Source organism: Pollicipes pollicipes, unplaced genomic scaffold (assembly GCF_011947565.3).
Source record: "Pollicipes pollicipes isolate AB1234 unplaced genomic scaffold, Ppol_2.1 Scaffold_4881;HRSCAF=5763_pilon_pilon_pilon, whole genome shotgun sequence".
Taxonomy (NCBI): domain Eukaryota; kingdom Metazoa; phylum Arthropoda; class Thecostraca; order Pollicipedomorpha; family Pollicipedidae; genus Pollicipes; species Pollicipes pollicipes.
Genome location: NW_023596576.1, coordinates 6,534,021 through 6,553,889, shown reverse-complemented (window position 1 = coordinate 6,553,889; position 19,869 = coordinate 6,534,021). Strand labels below are relative to the sequence as shown.

At 61.9% G+C, this 19,869-nt stretch overlaps 1 protein-coding gene across 1 annotated transcript in view; it reads left to right on the top strand.

Annotated features, from left to right (window-relative positions):
- Positions 1–1,938: 1,938 nt before the first annotated feature.
- The window catches only part of LOC119099692 (multiple epidermal growth factor-like domains protein 8), a gene marked incomplete at its 5' end in the record, with an annotated part of 28,587 nt that continues 10,656 nt past the window's right edge, over positions 1,939–19,869 (top strand). Inside the window, 30 exon segments of the mRNA XM_037222757.1 lie at positions 1,939–2,023; positions 2,380–2,552; positions 2,842–2,949; positions 3,121–3,336; positions 3,661–3,889; positions 4,313–4,450; positions 5,361–5,385; positions 5,550–5,950; positions 6,300–6,472; positions 7,061–7,273; positions 7,670–7,870; positions 8,249–8,353; positions 8,486–8,632; positions 9,087–9,535; positions 10,039–10,230; positions 10,515–10,568; positions 10,909–11,085; positions 11,437–11,616; positions 11,794–11,993; positions 12,391–12,462; positions 12,529–12,590; positions 13,081–13,216; positions 14,142–14,275; positions 15,136–15,312; positions 15,918–16,089; positions 16,899–17,080; positions 17,374–17,506; positions 17,833–17,955; positions 18,687–18,825; positions 19,575–19,719. Coding sequence (XP_037078652.1) covers positions 1,939–2,023; positions 2,380–2,552; positions 2,842–2,949; positions 3,121–3,336; positions 3,661–3,889; positions 4,313–4,450; positions 5,361–5,385; positions 5,550–5,950; positions 6,300–6,472; positions 7,061–7,273; positions 7,670–7,870; positions 8,249–8,353; positions 8,486–8,632; positions 9,087–9,535; positions 10,039–10,230; positions 10,515–10,568; positions 10,909–11,085; positions 11,437–11,616; positions 11,794–11,993; positions 12,391–12,462; positions 12,529–12,590; positions 13,081–13,216; positions 14,142–14,275; positions 15,136–15,312; positions 15,918–16,089; positions 16,899–17,080; positions 17,374–17,506; positions 17,833–17,955; positions 18,687–18,825; positions 19,575–19,719 — 4,941 coding nt within the window.

Here is a 19,869-nt window from a genome sequence, read left to right as displayed (position 1 = left end):
CAACCAAGATATAATATGAGTTTTGAGACCAATAAAATATATCAAGATATTTCAGTGCTTATAAGTCAAATGACTCCCGTCGTATACTTACACTCTTAGGTCAATGAATATTGATGACATCATATTCGAAATCCTGCTGACTGGTTTTTGACTAATCTCACATGTTTGGTGTGCACTTCGCACCGCATTTGTAACCAGTAGACATCCCTAAAGGGTAAACAAAGAATGAGCAGAAGCATTTAGGTGGGGTTCATCTGGTTAGGTACATGTGCGATGCATGCGTAGGGTTTTCATGGTAGCCTGGCGAATGGATCAAGTACCTGCACCTTTATAGCATGTAAGTATGAGTGTTGATACTTCGGGTCCTGTTATGTACTCTTTAAAGGAGAGTTGGATGGGGACAGCCCAACGATACTTCGGGTCCTGTTATGTACTCTTTAAAGGAGAGTTGGATGGGGACAGCCCAACGATACTTCGGATCCCACATTCAGAATCTCCTAACGTGCCGTCCCCACTAGTTCTGTTCTCTCTTGGATTTAGACCATGTAATGGCATGCTTAAATAACACAAAACATGGCATGCTTCCCATATTGATGGGGCAAGCCACAGCTGAAAAGTTTGGCGAGGAAGTTGTGTAGAGCATTGCCATACAAGGATTTCAGGAAAGCTCAGGCAAGGATTGAGGTTTGCCACAACCAAATTTACAGGAATATGTTGTGGTTTGTAGACTTTATGTAGTTATAGACTGTTACTGTAAGTATTTCATCTGGTAGGCTGTTCCAAGAGTTGATTGAAAAGGGAAATAAATTTTCTCAAGCAATCTTGTTTGCTTCCAATTTCAAAAGTTTCATGCAGCGATCTTTTATAATGTACTACTGTATCTTTTCCTTTTATTGTCAACCAAATTGTCTTGGTAACATTTTGAGTTTAAGGCATATATCTTGGTTCAAGGTTGGTTTGTGGTCCCAGTGCCCTATCATGGTTATGTCACTGGGCTCCAATGGCAAGACTGCACAAAATGCATGTTATGTGAATGAATCACTGCATAGAAGCAGCATTCAGCACCAACAATTCCATCACATATACTCCATAGATCTGAGTTCCTAGCTGGGTGCACTCCCCATCTAGTTGCATTTGATCTGAATATTAAGTCATGAATTTCAGGGATCAGAGATCTGCCTGAGCCTGAGGCATCCCTGCAGGCCTGTTTGATAAGTTTTCCCTTTCCCTGCTCAGCTGGATTTCTCACAGGTTTTCAAATGTGTCCTGCTCAGTGCCAAGACAGGTAACTGCATAGGTAGGGTGGATGAGGCACAAACTGATGGGCTGTATTCTTCACATCCACATATTGAAGATGTTCTCAGAGCCATATCTGTTTACCAGAACCCCCCAGTGACAGGTCTTATGCAGGTGGCCTGTGCTTATGAGGCATGAGTTCCTAAGATGTTGGTTGAGCAGTAGCAGTTCCAAGCACAATTTTGTCATGCAATGCTACATGATACAGTATTGCTGCAGCAGCCACGCAAACATTTCCCGAACAAGGCTTCATAGATGCATGACTGTATCACATAAGGGATTCAATCTCCATGTAAATGCAGCTCCTTGAGAACCAAAGGGCTTGAAGAGCTCTTCCCAATACACCAACACAATTTAGAATGTCCAAGTGAGTCCCATATAATTAGTTTCCAGGTGACCTCCAGTGCTGTCAGCTCCAGAGCAGGCACAAAGCTCACATCAGCATCAGCGTATCTCCACTGGGAGCACTGGTGATGGGAGCAGGCCCTCACCGCTCCCCCATCTGCCCAGCGTGACTCGCGCGCCGACGGGGCGGCGTGCGGCGCGCGCGTGATGCGCCGCCGCCGGCTGCTGGCCGGCCTGCTGTGGGCGGCAGCTGCTAGCTGCTGCTGGTCGGGCGGCCGCGGCTGCACCCGGGATCGCCACCTGCTGACGGCGGCCAGCGGCGTCATCACAGACGGGCCCGGCCAGCACCGCAACGACACGTACTGCCAGTGGATCATCCACCGTGAGCACCACCAACTGTCTGGCCATGAACGCTGGGTTAGCTGTGGACGCGCGTGAGCGCTGTGGCGTTAGATTCGCTCGATGTCTGTCATGCAGGCGAGGGCGGGGCACATGAAAGATTAGCCTAAAATCGGACTGAGACGTGAAGATCGTGAACGGAATTCGCGAACGGGGACAGCTTGTGGTCACTATGTTCGATTATCACCATGATCATCAGGAACAAATGTCACAGTCACTTTCGCACTATTTGCACTCTTCTGGTTTCCTGGTGCGTTCTTAGATAGTCAAGAGTGACTTATTTTTGGTGTCATGTGTTACCTGGCGACTGCTGTTCGATAGCGGTGTCCCTGTTTTCAGCAAACGAAACCCTCGGCCGCTATGTCACGCTGACATTCGAAGAGTTGGAGACAGAATGCTCGTACGACCAGGTTTTCGTGTATGACGGCATCGCACCCAACACCACACTGCTGGGCAGCTTCAGCGGCAAGGGCAAGAGCGTCCCTCTACCTCTGGTCGCCTCCTCCGGAAAAGTTAGTAGCGTTACAGAGGTGTGCTGAGTTGAAGTGGTGGTAACGTGCTTGTGGTCGTTATTAGGTAGGGGGTTGTCAGAGGCTGTTGTTATACATGGCTGGACGTGCTTTGCGGTATGGTCCTCATTAGTGCTGTTGTTTCGCTGCGATCACTTGCCAGTCGTATGTCCGACTAAGTGGTCTGGATGGCGGGGGCACCGGGTGCTTGCCGCGGTCGCCAACCCCGCGCCGCTGACCTGCCGGTTCTGTGCCGCCCGACCGCCGCTGACCGCCGCCGTCACCGCCGCAGATGACGGTGCTGTTCTTCTCCGACACCAACTACGTGATGGAGGGGTTCCGGGCGCACTACGCGGTGACGGCGTGCCCGGCCGACTGTTCGGGGGTGGGCCGCTGCGAGGCCGGCCGCTGCCGCTGCCCGCCGGATCGGCGCGGCGCGCACTGCCAGTGGCCGCGCTGCCCGGCCGGCTGTCACGCTGCCGCCGGCCAGGGCGAGTGCCCGCCGCCCCCGGCCGGCTGCCGCTGTCGGCCCGGCTTCTCGGGCCGCGACTGTGGCCTCGGCGCCGGCCAGGCCGGCAACCGCTGGCACGTGCTGGACGACGCGCCGCACCTCGGTCGCGCCAGGCACGCCGCCGTCTTTTTCCCGGCGCTGGACCGGTACGTGGTGTTCGGCGGTTACGATCTGAACCGCGTGCTGGACGATGTGGCCGCGTACGACCTGGCGACGAGCGCCTGGACGCGCCGGACCGCGGACGAGGCGTGCGGGCCGCCTCCCCGGGCCGATGACTGCTGGCCGGCGGGCCGGTTCGGCCACGCGGCTGCGCCGCTCGGCGCCGACCTCATGCTGGTGCACGGCGGCCAGGGCGCGCGGCGCCGCCTCCTGGACGATCTCTGGGCGTATAACGTGACGTCGGGCGCGTGGCGGCGACTGGCGGCGCGGCCGCGGCCGGCGGCGCGCCTCCATCACACGCTGACGCCCGGCCCGGACGGCACGCTCTACCTGCTGGCCGGCGCCGGCGCCGGCGACACCATCCTCGGCGACCTCTGGCGGCTGCGCGTGGACGCGGCGGGCGCGCGCTGGGCGCAGGTGGCGCCGCGTGGCGGCCGCCAGCCGAGCCTGCAGCTGGTCGGGCACAGCACGCTGTACCACGCGGAGGCGGACTCGCTGCTGGTGTACGGCGGCCTGGCCGTGGACGTGGTGCGCTTCCCCATGCTCTCGGACAAGATGTACCTGTTCCACCTGCGCGAGCTGTTCTGGTCCGAGCTGGCCTACCCGCGCGCCCAGCAGCTGGACGCACACGTGCCGCTCGAGCGCGCCTTCCACGTGGCCGCGATAGCCGGTGAGTGGTATGTGCGCGGGCCGTCGAGGTCTGACCGGACCTGGTGCCGACCCGGAGCCCTCGGCTCACCGTGGGGGTCCTGACGTCACAGCCCACTGCTGCCGCGCGCCGTCCCTGTTATTTCTCCAAATAACTGCGCGATTGACGCGCTGAAATGCTTGGCATGTGGTATGAAAAGCCTTGGTGCTCCTTGGTTTGTCAATGCTGTCAGCTTGGGGCTGATTGATCGTCCGGTTTATCAGGATGACCTAAGCACATTGTTATTAACGTTTTTACATCCAGATTAGATACTTTTCTACCGGTGACAACGGATTGTGTGGCATGGTAAGCGTCATATATTGCTCTTGTTTGCATACTGCATCAGTTACCATTTTTGGTTCATAGTTGGAGAGCTTACACAGTACTCACTATATGCCATTTCAGGTGACTACATGGTGGTGTTTGGTGGTTATACACATCGTCACCAGCTAGAAAACATATGCTACGACCATCAAATATTCTTCTACAATCTGCGATGTCACGCGTGGGTAAACCACGGCGTCCTGGAGATAACATCTGATTGTAAGTAGCAAAACCGTGCTATTAAATAGCACCTCACCCTGTTAATCGCAGGTCTTTCGCACCTGGATGTCGGTAGTGTAGTGGTTAAGCTGTGTGTCTGGGGTATCAGAGGGTCCGGGGTTCGGTTCCCCGCGGTGCCCGCCCTTTCTGCTGGGGTGAGAGGCAGGCGCCGCCATACAGCCTCGGCAGCGGAACGCATCGCAAATCCTGAAAGACATTAGCTGTCTGCACCACTAACAGGAACGTGTTTAAGAACTGACCGTGCCCCTTATGAAATGCAGACACCACAAGCTATTTTTCTAGTGAAAGTGGCTGCACGTCATTTTCTGGATTCCCGTGCACTGTTTTTTAAAGGTAGCTTTTGGCTTAACCCTCTCCACTCCTGACGATGATCACAGTTTGAAACGTCGGGCATTTACACTATCAGCAACGTCTGCTTGATAACACTGTTTAAACCAGTGTCTCCCGGTTTATTGAAGTTCGATAGCTGCCAGCAGAGTAGTCATGAACCCCTTATGTGTTGCGCTCGTGAGCAGCTGTGAAGCTGCCTCGCTCGGCCGGTGGTTTCGCTCCCCGCTCACCTCCGCCCCGCTGCCGCCGTCCATCGACCGGGTCTAGCTACCCGCTGCCGTTCGACCTGTTTTGGGGCCGGTGGTGTCGCTTCCCGCTCACCGCCGCCTCCTCCCCCCCCCCCCCCCCTCCCTCCTGCCGCCGTTCGCCGACAGGGTCCGGTTACCCGCTGCCGTTCGGCCTGTTTGGGGCCGGCGGTGTCGCTCCCGCTGACCGCCGCCGCCCGCCGCCGTCCATCGGCGGAGTCCGGCTACCCGCTGCCGTTCGGCCTGTTTGGGGCTGTGGTGTCGCTCCCCGCTCACCGCTCCCCCCCCCCCCCCCTGCCGCCGTCCATCGACAGGGTCCAGCTACCCGCTGGCCGTTCGGTCTGTTTGGGGCCGGTGGTGTCGCTCCCCCGCTCACCGCCCCCCCCCCCCCCCCTGCCGCCGTCCGCCGGCAGGGTCCGGATACCCGCTACCATTCGGCCTTTTGGGGGCCAGTGATGTTGCCCCCCGCTCACCGCCGCCCCCCCTGCCGCCGTCCGCCGCAGGGTCCAGCTACCCGCTGTCGTCGGTCTGTTCGGCGCCAGTGGTGCGGTGCGGGACGGCAGCACGCTGCTGCTGTTCGGCGGCTACCACGGCGCCGTGTCGGGCCGCCTGCTGGCCTACACGCTGCCCGACACGATGGTGGCGCCGAGCAGCCGGCCGGCCGACCGCGACGTCATGTGCGCCCGCCACGACACCCAGTCGTCGTGCACGGCCAACCCGGTGTGCGGCTGGTGCCCGGAGGGCCGCTGCTACGGCCGCGGCCAGGGCAGCATCTGCACCAGCAACCTGCAGTCGTCGCCGTGCCCGGGCGTGTGCGCCGCGCTGCGCCAGTGCCAGGCGTGCGCCGTGCACGGCGCCGGCTGCGCCTGGTGCGTGCAGAGCGCCGCCTGCCACCGCGCTGACGGTGAGCTGGGAGGCGCGCGCGCTGAGGGGACGCCGGAGCTGCGCCAGGCGCCGCCGCTGGGACCCGTGTGGCAGCTGGTGGTGGTCGAGAGCCGTTAACCGCCTTCGGTATCTTGTTGTGCGCCCGTGAATACCCGCGTAAGCAGCAAAGTAAGCTCCTAAGTAAGCAGTAAAAATGTTTCATCTCCAGGGCGCCATCTTACATTGTCCATGCCCGGCGTATCCTGACACAGGTTCGGCTACAACAGCCGCTGCTGCAGCAAGGCCCGACCCTGACTGCCTTAACGCCATCACTGTACGTGACGCGTCGGTGACGCCGGCCGTGCTGACCCCGTGGCCGCCCGTCGCAGGCGTGCCGGGCCTGTGCGGCGCCGGCTCGGAGACCCCCTCCGGCCTGGGCGGCTGGTGGGGCTCCAACGGCACCGAGGTGACGCGCCTGCAGGAGTGCCGCACGCGCGACTTCCGGCCGGGCCTGACGCTCACCAAGTACCACAACCCGGCGGACCTCGAGTGGCCCGATGAGGTGAGGGGGCCGACGCTGGGCGCGGAGACCACGCAGCGGGCGAAGCGCCGGCTGCGCTGGTGTAGTGCGACACGTGCGCCGGTGGTGAAAATGTCTTACGTACCGTACTACTATTTGACCGTTTCTTTTTTACCGTGCTTGACCGTTTTTAACCAACACTTCCATCTGAAACTTAGCTAGCTTGGTCTAGACGATGTATTATTGCAACTGGACGTTGATGTCAATCTCATTTACAGTCTAACTCAAGTGCGAAAGTTGACATTCGTTGTTCAAACAGCCTTTTGCGTCGTATTCGCGTCAGCGTTTTGCTTTTTTCTGATCCATTCCCTGAAATGACGTATTGCCCCGCCCAGCACGATCTCCCCTCCTTTTTCCCCACCTAATCCCATTATGCCTCCCCTAGACCATGTACCCCATGCCCCTGAACCCCAGATCAGCATCATCAGCTGGGTCTGCAGTCCTTTTCTGTCCTCGTTTGCATGAGCTTGACTTTGCTTGACACAGAGCTGTGACCAACGTAGCAGCTCTGCCAGGTGGGGCGCGTGCAGAGACCAGGCGTGTCCAGAGCTGACAGGGTGTGGCCGCCAGGTGAGCATCATCAACTCGACCAAGACGACGCTGCGTCTGTGGGCGGAGGCGGCCGGCCAGGAGCGCGGCCTGGTGACGGCGCGGCTCCGCGGCTACGTGCACCCGCTGGGCAGCCGGCCCAAGACGGACCCGTACCTGCGCCTCTTCATCACCACCAGCAGCCGGTCCAGTTCGCAGCTGCTCGTCTCCACCGACCGTAGCTGGCAGCGCATGGTGAGCGACCGCGCGCCGGGCGACCGCTCGCTCCAGCGGGTCACGGTGCAGCTCTGGGAAGCGCAGTACGCTCCGGGAAAGGTGCCTTAATACACCTATTTTGTAGGTTATGCTTCTTTGCAAAACACGTGGTATCTGTTCCTCTAAACATGTCAGCTGCATGACGTAATCTGAACTTTCTTTCGCATGCTCGGTGTTTGCTATGACATTTGAATGTTTTGCACGTGGTTCTTACTTCCATAGTTTTAACTGTTACCTTGATGCATTCACATAACGTTCTCTGGTGCGCTTGATTGCCCCAAACACATATGTGAAAACATATACGTGATGAAACACATACGTGAAAACGTAGATTGCCGCCAGCATGGATGTGACGTGTGGCACCGACGGCGGCAGGAGACTGTGAGTCAGAACCGGGTGACCAAGCTGCAGACGGTGGAGGCGTTCCGCGGTGACCTGTCGCCGCTGTTCGGCGGCGACCGGTCGGCGGCGTACCTGCTTCAGCTGACGGTGACGCTGCCGCCGGCCGGACAGGCGGCGCCGCCGCCGCACGCCGACGTCCGGCTGGAGTGGAACGGCGCCTCCTCACAGAAACTGGTCAGTCGCTCTGGGCTGGCACGGATGCGGGGACGCTGAGGGTCCCTGTAGAGCTGGTCTTACGCGGCTGGTGTGGGAGAACGACAAGTCCTCACAGCAGTTAGTCGGTCGAAGCAGATGAGTCACATCACTGCGAAGCCAGTCTGTGGCTGACAGGCTGTTCCAGTCAGTCCGTCATCCGTCAGCCGTAGCTGGCAGTCTAGGTCCTCACGAAAGTCACTGCTGGAACATTGGTGTAGTATGGGCTCTCGATATTATTCACTGGAATTGGCAAATTTGCTACGGAAGGGTTTTTGTCCGTTTATTTGGAAGTGGAGCGCTGGTGAGAGCGTTCCCGCGCTGGGCCCGGCTAACGCCGTACCCCTCACCTGTCTTCAGGAGTCGCTGACGTTTGAGTTCCTCGAGCCGTACTCGAACGGTTCGTGCGCGCGCCTCACCAGCTGCCTGGCGTGTTTGTCTGACGCCGCGTGCGGCTGGTGCGGCGCCAGTGGCGCCTGCCTGCGCCGACGCGACCGCACCGCCCGCTGCGCGCGCCTGCTCACGCTGGCGCCGCCGCTCTGCCCGCGCTGCGCCGACCACGTGGCGTGCGCCGCGTGCACGACCGCCGGCTGTCAGTGGCTGCCGGACGGGGCGCGGTGCGTACGCGCCGCGACGGGCGCGTTGGTGCGGCCTGCCGACTGCCCGCTGCCCTGCGACCGACGCGGCGACTGCGTCAGCTGCATCAGCGCGCCCGGCAGCTGCTCCTGGTGCACCGAGACCAGGGTGAGGGCCGCGGATTGTGGCGTCAGTGTAAGGTGCGGGGCGACGACGGCGTCCATCTAGGGCTGTTGCACTGTGGCATGTGGGGAAGTTGACTGCAAAAAGCAGTGATAATATTCCCCTTGCTGTCACACGCTTGTGTTGTTCATGATGCCTTTGGTTTCAGTGTGATTTGAACGACAGCATCTGTGATGCGTGCACGTCAGCCAATAGTTGGGTTGGTTGGAGAATTCGACACCAGATAACGTAGCTACGAATTCAAACCCGCTTCTGGAGAAATCGAGCGCATTGCTCTTCTTTGACTCCATTAAATTTCACTACAAAGATCACGCGAAGTTATTCTGTCGCGCGCATGGCCCGGTATAATCTGTGCGTCGGCGCAGCAGCCGCCGGGTCACTCTGATCCCGCCTGGCCTCCAGTCGACTGACCCGCCCGCCGTCCGTCCGCCTGTTCCAGGAGTGCTTCCTGCTCTCCACGTACACGTCCCGGTTCCAGTTCTCGCAGTGCCGCCAGTGGGTGGACCGGGACCACCTGCGCGACACGGCCGAGCTGGCGGCGCCCGGCCTGCCGGAGCTGGCGCTCCGTCAGATGCAGTGTCAGGCGTGTGGTGCCTTCCGTTCGTGCGCCGCCTGTCTGCGCGCGCTCGGCTGCGGCTGGTGCTACGACGCCGGCGAGCCGACGCGCGGCATGTGCCGCGAGGGTGCGCTGGCGGCGCCGGCCGATGGACAGGTGTGCCCGGCCAACCAGACGAGCTGGGCGTTCGTCGAGTGTCCGGACGTGGACGAGTGTCGGCTGGGCACGCACGACTGCCACGAGAACGCCACGTGCGCCAACACGCACGGCGCCTTCAACTGCACCTGCAACGTGGGCTTCACCGGCGACGGCCGCGACAGCTGTGAAAGGACGTAAGTTGTCGGGGTCGGGCAGCAAAGGTGGTGGCTAGGCCACACCCGACGAGTATGCAGAATCGTGTACGAGTCGGTTAATCACTTGGCCTTTGAGCATTGAACGAAGTTTGCTGTTTTACCTCCTGGCGCATTTGCTGTGTCGCAGTCGATCTCGCTTGGACGTGGTATTACGGACACGCTAGCTACTTGCCTACTTGGCGCAAACAGCCCCGAACGCTTTTGCCGAATAGATTCCCAGCCGGTCTCGCCACGTTTGCGTTTTCCCCCAGAAATCACAGAGCGGGGATGTGTTCACGGCCCCGTGTCTCGTACCGTGCCAGTCTCGGAGCGGGCGCCCATTGTCAGCCAGCTGGCGTCGGCGGTGTGGTCTGAGCCGGCCGGTGGCCGTGCGGAGCGCGCCGCGTGGCGGCTGGTGTGTGACGGCCCAGGTGTGTGGAGGACTGTCGGCCGGGCCGGTGCAGAGTGTGCCGCCGTGTGACGGCTGGTGTGTGACGTCCCAGGTGTGTGGAGGACTGTCGGCCGGGCCGGTGCTCGGGACCGCCGCACTACCGCTGCAACTGCGACCTGGGCTGGAGCGGCGCCGACTGCAGCGTCGACTGCGGCTGTCACAACCACTCCACCTGCTCCGGCGGGCCGGGCCTCTGCGACGCGTGCCAGCACCGCACCACCGGGCCCTACTGTCATCTCTGCAGGTACACCCCTCCCCGTGCCAGCACCGCAACCACCGGGCCCCACTGTCAGCTCTGCAGGTACACCCCTCCCCGTGCCAGCACCGCACCACCGGGCCCCACTGTCAGCTCTGCAGGTACACACCCCTCCCCGTGCCAGCAACCGCACCACCGGACCCTACTGCCAGCTCTGCAGGTACACCCCTCCCCGTGCCAGCACCGCACCACCGGACCCCACTGTCAGCTCTGCAGGTACACCCCTCCCCGTGCCAGCACCGCACCACCGGACCCCACTGTCAGCTCTGTAGGTACACCCTTCCGTGCCAGCACCGCACCACCGGACCCCACTGCCAGCTCTGCAGGTACACCCCTCCCCGTGCCAGCGGCCGCGCCACCGGGCCCCACCGTTAGCGCTGCAGGTACACCCCTCCCCGTGCCAGCACCGCACCACCGGACCCTACTGCCAGCTCTGCAGGTACAACACCCCCCCCCCCCGTGCCAGCACCGCACCACCGGGCCCCACCGCCAGCTCTGCAGGTACAACCCCTCCCCATGGACTGGCTGATCTGTCTCGGCATCCCGCGCCCGTTAGCCTGCGTCAGCGTCCCGTGACGGGACTACCTGTCTCTCGACGTCCCTCCAACGCCGTAGAGCCGCCCTGGTGTCGCTCAGGCCGCTGACCGGCGCCGCCTCCTCCGCCAGCGTGGGCAGCTTCGGCAACGCCACCTCGTCGGCCGGCTGTCAGCCCTGCCACTGCAACGGCCACGGTGATGTCGGCCTCAACGTCTGCGACGTCGCCACGGGCCGCTGCTTCTGCCAGGACAACACGGAGGGTGACGGCTGCGAGCGCTGCGCGCCCGGCTACTACGGAGACCCCCGGTATGTATCGGCACCGCCGGAACGCGGGCGAGACCCGCAGCGCGGCAGGGAGAGGGTCCGACGAGATGGCGCTCGCGCAGAGCTGAAATGTCTCGCCGCCAGCGTGTCACCGTCTTTGTTTTGAGTAGGCTGGCGAACTTGATTAGTGCGGAGTGGTCGCTTTCCTCAAGTTCGAATCGGGCCCGGTAGTATCTATGTACGGGCGTGGCACACAGCTGTCTGGAGATGCGGCAGCCGCCCCGGGTGAATCACGCCGGCGTTTTGCGCGATGCAGCAGCGAGTGGGCGGCGTGTGAGCACCCTAACCAGCTGCGGCCGCCAGCGGAGCCATGATTGCCCGTGCGTCCGCCAGGGACGCGGGCGTGTGCTACCGGGGCTGCGAGTCGCGCGGCGTGGCGCTGGCCGCCACCGAGGGCCACATCGGCTGCCAGCGGCACCGACCGCCGGCCGGCCGCGGCCCGCCGCACGACACCCACTGCCTCTGGGTCATCACCGTGTTCGACAGCCTCGACCACGCGCCCATCTACGACAGGTGAGCGGCCGGCCGCGGGTGAGCCGGTGGCCGCCGCCTGGCCTCTGCCCGTCGACGGCTCGGGCGGGCCCCTCCCGCTCCCTCTCCGTCCAGTGTCCCGCTGAGAGTGGTGGGCCGCCGCTGACCGAGTGCCCGTGTCTGAGCGCGCTGACACGTGGCCGGGCGCGTGCGTTGCAGTCTGCGCGAGACGCTGGAGCTGCGCGTGGGCCCGCTGCGACACGTGCCGTGCGACCGGAGCCACGTGTACGTGTACGACGGCCTGCCGGAGAGCGTGTCGACCAGCTCCCACTGGGACCGGCAGCAGCACGCGCTGGCGGTGCTGTGCGACGACACGGCGCCGCCCGGCGACGGCCTCACCGTGCTGCGCGCCACCTCAGGTCGGTAGCCGGCCCGGGCGGACGGCCGGCGCCAGCGCGCGCTTAGGGTAGTGTGGCGTCCCAGGTCAGGCTCAGCGTAAGGTTAGTGACGAGAAGTCAGATTGACGACCAGGAGGAACCTGTTACGACGCGCCACGGTCCAGCGATGTTTTCCGGCTGGAAAACTCAGAGAGTCTGTGTTGCGCAGGCCAGCCTGGCGAAATGTATTACGAGCTTTTATGTTGGGATGCCTGGTAGAGATCAGCGACCGGCAGGCTGGTACGCGCTTTCCTTTGTCCGTTAGATTTCGTCATCGAAGCTACGGAGTGGACTTGTGCAAGAGTGAACCACTGAGTGCCTCCGCTCATAGTAGCTGGCCGGCGACGGCAGCCGTGCTGACCGATGCCGCCGTCGGCAGGCTTCCTGACGGTGTACTTCGAGCAGCACTCGCCGTCGGAGGGCTTCAACGCCAGCTACCGTGTGCTGCGCTGTCCTGACGGATGCCCGAGCGGACGCCGCTGCGTGGCCGGCCTCTGCGTCTGCGGCGCCGGCCGCTCCGGCCCCGGCTGCGCGCCGCACCCCTGTCCGGAGCGGATCGTGCACGGCCGCTGCGACATGGTGAGCCCCGCCGGATGAGACGGGCGCCCGGCCCGGCGGGTGCCGGCCGACGCCGCCACCGGCGGCAGAGAACGGCGGACACGCCCGCCGGCGTCAATTTCGCCCCAAATGTGTACAGCACAGTGGCGGGGCCCGTGTCGGCGTTTCGTTCTTACTTTGCATATGCACCAGTGGAGAATAGCTTGACGGCCACCATTGACGGTCACCTAACACGGCACCTGTAGTAAGAGTGGCACAGACTTGCATACGCAATTTCATTATCTCGTGCAGCAGGTCACAGCACCACCGGCCGCCTGATCACGAGCCGTATGGCGCGGACCCGGGCAAACCACTGTCGCACGGGAGCTCGAGCCGTCGCTGCGGACACGGCGCTCAACACTGTGTGCCTGATCACGAGCCGTATGGCGCGGACACGGGCAGACCACTGTCGCACGGGAGCTCGAGCCGTCGCTGCGGACGCGGCACTCACCACTGTGTGCCTGGCCCCCAGCCGTACGGCCGTGTCGTCTGCGACCCAGGCTACGTGGGACCGCACTGTAACGTCACGGCGCTGCCCGGCCACGTGATCTACACCGAGCTCTTCAACGAGAACCACGTGGAAGAGTCGCTCAAGTACCTGCAGACAGGTGAGGCGCGGCCCGTCCGGCGGCGGCGGGGACGTTTCCAGCCGACGCTTATCCCACTCGGCTTTTTGTCCTTTGACTTTTCCGATTTGACTGCCCCTGTTGACTTTTATCAGATTGTTCTTTTTGTTCTTCAACTTTTTTGCTACTCGTATATTTCCCTTTTGACCTCTTCCTATTCAAGTTTTATCCTCTCCGACTATTTCGGTTGGACTGTTTTTTGTTTTTTTTGTTGACCGTTCCGTTGTTTTGTCCAGTCACCTGATGCTGACGTTTGATATCATTACTCCTGCTTTGAAGGATAGCACTCTCTTGTCATATGGTAGATGGATGATACTGTTCGTCATTAGTAAGCATGAACAATTGTTGATGATCGTTGGACGAGTACGGACATGAGCAATACGATCTACCTGCCACACCATGACAGCCTGTCATTTGCAGCCGAGGTAAGGTGATAATTCACCATATTTATCTCATCTGCTGATAGATTCCCAGCTGAAAAAGCAATTTTTCGTAACTAATATACACCAATAAAAGTTCAGTTGTTGATTTTGGTTCTGTGGAAGTACCAGCGGCCCACTCCATTGCCAGTTGCTCCAACCCTTCCATGTTCCAGATGGAGCTCGGATCGTATGACGCCCTTTTCCTGCTCCTTCGTCAACCAGTCCAGCAGCAGTGTGAGACCCTGTGTCGCTGGAGCGTGACCGTACCTCCAGTGGACAGTAACCGGAACCAGCCTTCATAGCGCACCATGATGATCATGTGCACGTCACAGCCCATCACCAAATGTCATCCCTTGCTGAGACTGTTGAGACTTGCCCCCTTGTCACCTGTCGTGACACTGGCATGCGAGAGGGACGGCAAGGGTTGTATGGGTGTCGCTGCCGCTTCCGCGCCGGTGTTGAGGAGGTGCCGGCACGTGTTTCAGTGCTGCCGCGGTTCGGCCACACTCTCACGGCCGACCACTACAGCTCGCTCTGGCTGTTCGGCGGATACTCGCTCTCCCGCGGCGCGCTCAACGACATCCAGGAGTTCGAGACGCGCGGCAACACCTGGCAGCAGGTGGGTTGCCGTCGCCGTGGCCTTCTGTCGCAGCCTGCTGCTGTCGCTCGGCCCGGCGTCGCCGCGGCCTTCTGTCGCAGCCTGCTCCTGTCGCTCGGCCCGGCGTCGCCGCGGCCTTCTGTCGCAGCCTGCTGCTGTCGCTCGGCCCGGGCGTCGCCGCGGCCTCTGTCGCAGCCTGCGGCCTGTCGCTCGGCCCGGCGTCGCCGCGGCCTTCTGTAGCAGCCTGCTGCTGTCAGCTCGGCCCGGCGTCGCTGCGGCCTTCTGTCGCAATCTGCTGCTGTCCGCCCGGCCCGGCGTCGCCGGCGGCCCTTCTGGTCGCAATCTGCTATCGCTCAGCCCGGCGTCGCAGCCGCCTTACTGTCGCAGCCTGCTGCTGTCGCTCGGACCCGGCGTCCGGGGCGACGGGCAGTCACCGCACGGCCAGTTAGCGGTCGGTAGGTATCTCGTCCTACGCATGTGCTGTTAGTCACGTGCTCCCACAGTCGCCCAGCCCCGCTGTCGTAGTCACAGTGGTAGTTACCGTGGTAGTTACCCACGGTCACGTTCACAGTCACGATCATGACTAACGGCACTGCTGCAATGGCGGCCGCTTGTCACGGTTCTGATCGCTATCATTTTGCGGTGGCGACCATTGCGACTGTCACAGACGCCGACACGTGTGTGTGTGTGTGTGTGTATGTGTGTGTGTGTGTGTGTGTGTGTGCGTGTGTGTGTGTGTGGTGTGCGTGTGCGTGTGCGTGTACGTGTGTGGTGTGTGTGTGCGTGTGCGTGTACGTGTGTGGTGTGTGTGTGGTGATTAAGGTCGGCCGGTCCGGCGGCGGGCCGCACCGGTGACGCTCCGCTCTCGCCGCCCGGCTCAGGTGACCGTGCAGTACCAGCCGTCCCGGCCGTACGTGCCCCGCGGACGCTTCTTCCACGCCGCCGCCTATGTCGTCTCGCAGCGGGAGATCTACATATACGGCGGCACCGACGGCAACGAGTTCCTACGCGACTGCTGGCGCTTCCACATCAAGACCAAGATGTGGAACGAAGTAAAGGTCGGTGCGAGGCGCCCAGGAGGTCGCCGCAGTGTCCCCACATTGGGTTGATGGCCAGACGTTGCGTATAGGGTGAACGGCTGGCAAATCGGGGCAGAATGGCGACTGCACAAAAATGTTTTTACGTTCTCCTACGTTCACCAGAAACGAAACTGATGCTGAAATGGTGATGAGGTGGTGGTTGGTGATTCGGGGTGGTGCAAACAAGTTGTTGATGATATCTCATATGCGAAAAGCATTTTGGGCCTTCAGCGTTTTTATCCCAAAGCTGCAAATATCCCAACGAACCAAGTATGACACGTCCGTAACGCGGCCTTCGTGTGTCGACCGGGGTGAGATATCTACGAAACAGCGCTCTTTCACTTGCATCCCTGCGTTGTGCATGCCTCCGGAAATACCTGACCGCGTGGTTAGTGGATACAAGTCATCCGTATCGCTAAGTCACCTGACTTGGCGCTGAGCGGCGCCACAAAGGCAGCGCGTTGTCCCGGCGCACGCGTGACCGGCCGCCCGTCGTGGCGGCGTGGGCCGCGTGACGTCGCCACCTGCCCGCCGGCGGCCGCCTCTGACGCCCCGCCGCGCCGGCCGGCCAGGTGCCGTCGGTGCTGCCGCCGCTGGCCGGCCACTCGCTGACGTACCGGCAGCGGGACGGGCTGCGGAGCCTGCTGCTGCTCGGCGGCTTCTCGCCGCAGCACGACTGGCTCGCCGACGTCTGGGAGTATGACGTCACGCGCGGGGCGTGGCTGCGGCTCAACTGCACCGGCTCGGCACCCATGGGTACGGAGCGGGCCGCGCCGCCCGGCTGTCACCGGCGCCGGGTGGGACGAGTGCGCGAGCAGGGCTGTCGCCTGCAGTGCGGGGGATGGCGGCGACCTCGAGACGCTGCAGCAGCAGCTGTTCGCCGGTGGTGTGTTTGTGGTGGTGCTGAACGAATGGTTTCAAGTGTGCCACAAGGTGCCGTGGCGTTGCGCATATCGCTCGATCAGCTGACACTGTCATACCCGGACAGTTTCGTGCGCTTATATCAATAGTTTAGCTTACTCTCGTTGCACAGTATCAAGGAAAATTGAGCTCACAATGACTTATTGACTCCCTTTGAGATGACTTGGGGCATTTTGATTGCATCCCGTTAGCACCAAGGGTGAGTTCGCTCACTGCCATGGGGCGCCCAGTGCGGAGTATACCCGAACCGGCGTCTCACTGCACCTTACCGCCGCTGCCCGGTCAGCAGTCCCCCTGCCGCCGCCCGGCCAGCAGTTCCCCTGCCACCGCCCGGCCAGCAGTCCCACCGCCGCCGCCCCCCGCCACTGCCCGGCCAGCAGTCCCCCGCCGCCGCCCCCTGCCACTGCCGGCCAGCAGTCCCCCTGCCGCCGTCCGCCAGCAGTCCCCTGCCGCCGTCCGGCCAGCAGCCCCCTGCCGCCGTCCGGCCAGCAGTCCCCCTGCCGCCGCCTCCTGCCACCGTCCGGCCAGCAGTCCCCTGCCGCGCCCCTGCCACTGCCCGGCCAGCAGCCCCCTGCCACCGCCCGGCCTGCAGTCCCCTGCCGCCGCCCTGGCCAGCAGTCCCACCGCGCCGCCTCCTCCGGCAGGCATCTACGGCCACTCGGCGGCGTACCACGCTCCCACGGATACGGTGTACGTATTCGGCGGCGTGGTGGCACGGCGCGGGGCAGCCGTGGCCAGCGCCGCTCTCTTCAGCTTCCGCTACCAGCAGCGGTTCTGGAGCGTGCTGCCCGCCGACCGCGGTCTCAACCCTCTGCAGCGGCACATGGTGAGAGGCCGCCGTCAGCGCCGGTCACCGCTTGAGGCGGGCTGCTGGGCTTGGGCTCGATGCGTGTGATCTGTAATGTGCAGTGCTTCAGCGAAGGTAGATTGTCACTCACCTAGGCCTCTAGATGGCGACATTTCAAGTTCAGAATTATCCATTTAACAGAGACACTGGACCGGTGGCTGATGTGGAGCGTGAGTGCCGCGGCCGGCCACCGACCCCAGTTTGGCATTGGCCGCTGGCCGGCGCTCTGACCGTGGCACGTGACGCTGACCCGTGGCCGCGGCCGTCGACAGCCGGGCCACCGTCTCTTCCACACGGCCGTCACGGCCGACTACTACATGCTGGTGATGGGCGGCGCCGGCTCGGACGGCGACCTCTTCGCTTACCTGTACGCCTGCAACATGTGGCTGAGGATCAGCGACAAAGGTGCGCTCACTGGCTCCGGCGCAAGCTGCTTGATGGCGCTTCAGCTGAATGTGAAAAACCCGGACGTTTTTGGCCTCCATGTCTTCTTAAACAGCCATGCCAAGTAGACCGGCTAAATGTTGACATGAATATTGATATGTCATTAAGAAGGCAAAATCACTGGCTTTCTATGTGCTTCGTAGGCTATCCACGCTTTTCCTGTATCGTTCTCTTGTCAGAACTAAGTTGGAGCACGCGTGTGTGTCCTGTGGCTTGATGTGTGGCTGTCTGCCGGCCGGCGACGCGTGTGACCGTGTTCGGTGTCGTGTGACCGCTCTCCTCTGCAGACCACGCCGTGTTCGGTCGCCTGCCGGCCGGCGTGGCTGGCCAGGCGGCCTCCCGGCTCCGCGGCGCAGTCTACCTGTTCGGCGGCTACCGGGGCCGCGTGGAGGCGCGTCTGCAGCGCATCGGTGAGAGGGGACCGTGCCCGGCTGCCCGGATACAGGCGATAGCTTGCTGAAACTCAGACACTTCAACGGGGTACATATCGGGGGGGGGGGGGGGGGGCGGCACATGACAGGGAATTGCTGAAACGTCAGAGTCCGTACTGGGCTGGGTTCTTATCACTGGGCCTCATTGTAGTATTTCATGCTTGTGCGAACGTTATTTCATAGCGTCACTTGGGGGGCCTACGCCTGGGACGTCACTAGTGACTTTTTTACTGGGGAGGGCCCATGACTGTAGTCTTATTTGTGCTATGATTTGGGTTCGGTGGTACACCTCATGTTATCATGCAATGATGACTGTTGTGGATTCAACCGATCATTGAGCAAAGACACCATCCTGCATGGGTGAACTTTTGCATGTGATTGGAGGGGCCCTACCCCCCTCTCCCTTCTATATTTGGCATGCCCTTTCGATACTTATATGAATCGTAACATGTGTTATATACTTTTAGAGGCCAGCAAAAATATAATTTTCGAGAATGCCGGTTTCGGGAAAGCCTGGTTTTCTACCCTCCAATGAATTTTGTAGCGTCCTCCTAAAAATTATGACGAAGCTGATTATTAAGCATGATGATGAAATAATATGCTAAGTTACAGCGACGCATGCGAGCGATTAGGCTTGGATGATGACGTCCGGTGGTCTTTATTTGCCAGCTTGACTGGACGCTTGTTCAGCGGGGGTCTCTGTCCGGCAGAGCTTCCCGATGACCTGTGCAAGCTGAACCTGCACAAGAACAAGTGCAAGGGCCAGTACGGCTGCAGCTACTGCCAGGTGACCGGCCCGGCCGCCAACATCACCTACTGCTACACCAACAAGAAGCACCTGCCGTCCGTGTACGTAGTGCCGCGCAGGCTGTCCTCCCCGCCTGTCCCCCCTGTCCTCCCGCTGCCCCGCCACGGGGCTGACGAGGCCGCGTTCCTCGAGGGTCACGCCCGGCGTGTCCGCTGAGCGGGCGCTTCTGGCCTCGTGGGCACGCGTGTGACGGCGCGGTGTGGCGACCCAGACTAGACCTCCCCCCCCACGGGGCTGACCAGGCTGCGTGCTTCGAGGGTCCCCCCCGGCGTGTCCGTCTGAGCGGGGCGCTGCTGGCCTCGTGGGTACGCGTGTGACGGCGCTGTGGCGACCCAGACTAGACCGGCTCCCCCGCCCGGGCTGACCAGGCTCCGTGCTTCGAGGGTCCCACCCGGCGTGTCCGTCTGAGCGGGGCGCTGCCGGCCTCGTGGGTACGCGTGTGACGGCGCGGTGTGGCGACCCAGCCGGCGGCGGAGGCGTTAGGGGTTGGCTCCTTGGCATCACGCGCGCAGGCAGGACTACACCTCGGCTCCTCCAGTCGGGGCTGGGGGACAGGCACTGCGGTGATGGTATTGGTGTCGCCGATCCTGACCATTGGTCCGCGCTAGGACGCATGCGCTACAGATACATGTATTTGACGAGACGAACACCGATACCATGTCTGGATGTTGAGTGGCTGCACCAAGGCCTGCAGCCGTCGCCCGGCGTGCCGTTAAGTGGGCGTTGTAACGCGCGCGCCGGCGGGGTCCGGCCGTCCGCTGACCGCGGCGGGCCGGTGGCGCTGTTGCAGCTGCGAGAACCAGGTGGGCACGGTGGAGTTCTCGTCGCGCCACCGCGGCCGCTGCAACGCCTCCGTGGTGGAGTCGCGCAACTGTTCCGAGTACACCAGCTGCGACGCGTGTCTGGCCGAGTGGCCCCACTACCAGGGCGTGCACGTGAGTACCGCAGCGTCCCTGAGAGGGGTGAGCGCCGACGGTGCGCCGGTGGCGGCGGCAGTGGGCTGGGCACTGCTCACGTGTGGCAACCTGCCGGGCAGCGCGCGCGCTTTGCTTGTGGGATGCTGCTCCAGTACGCTGCGTTCATAA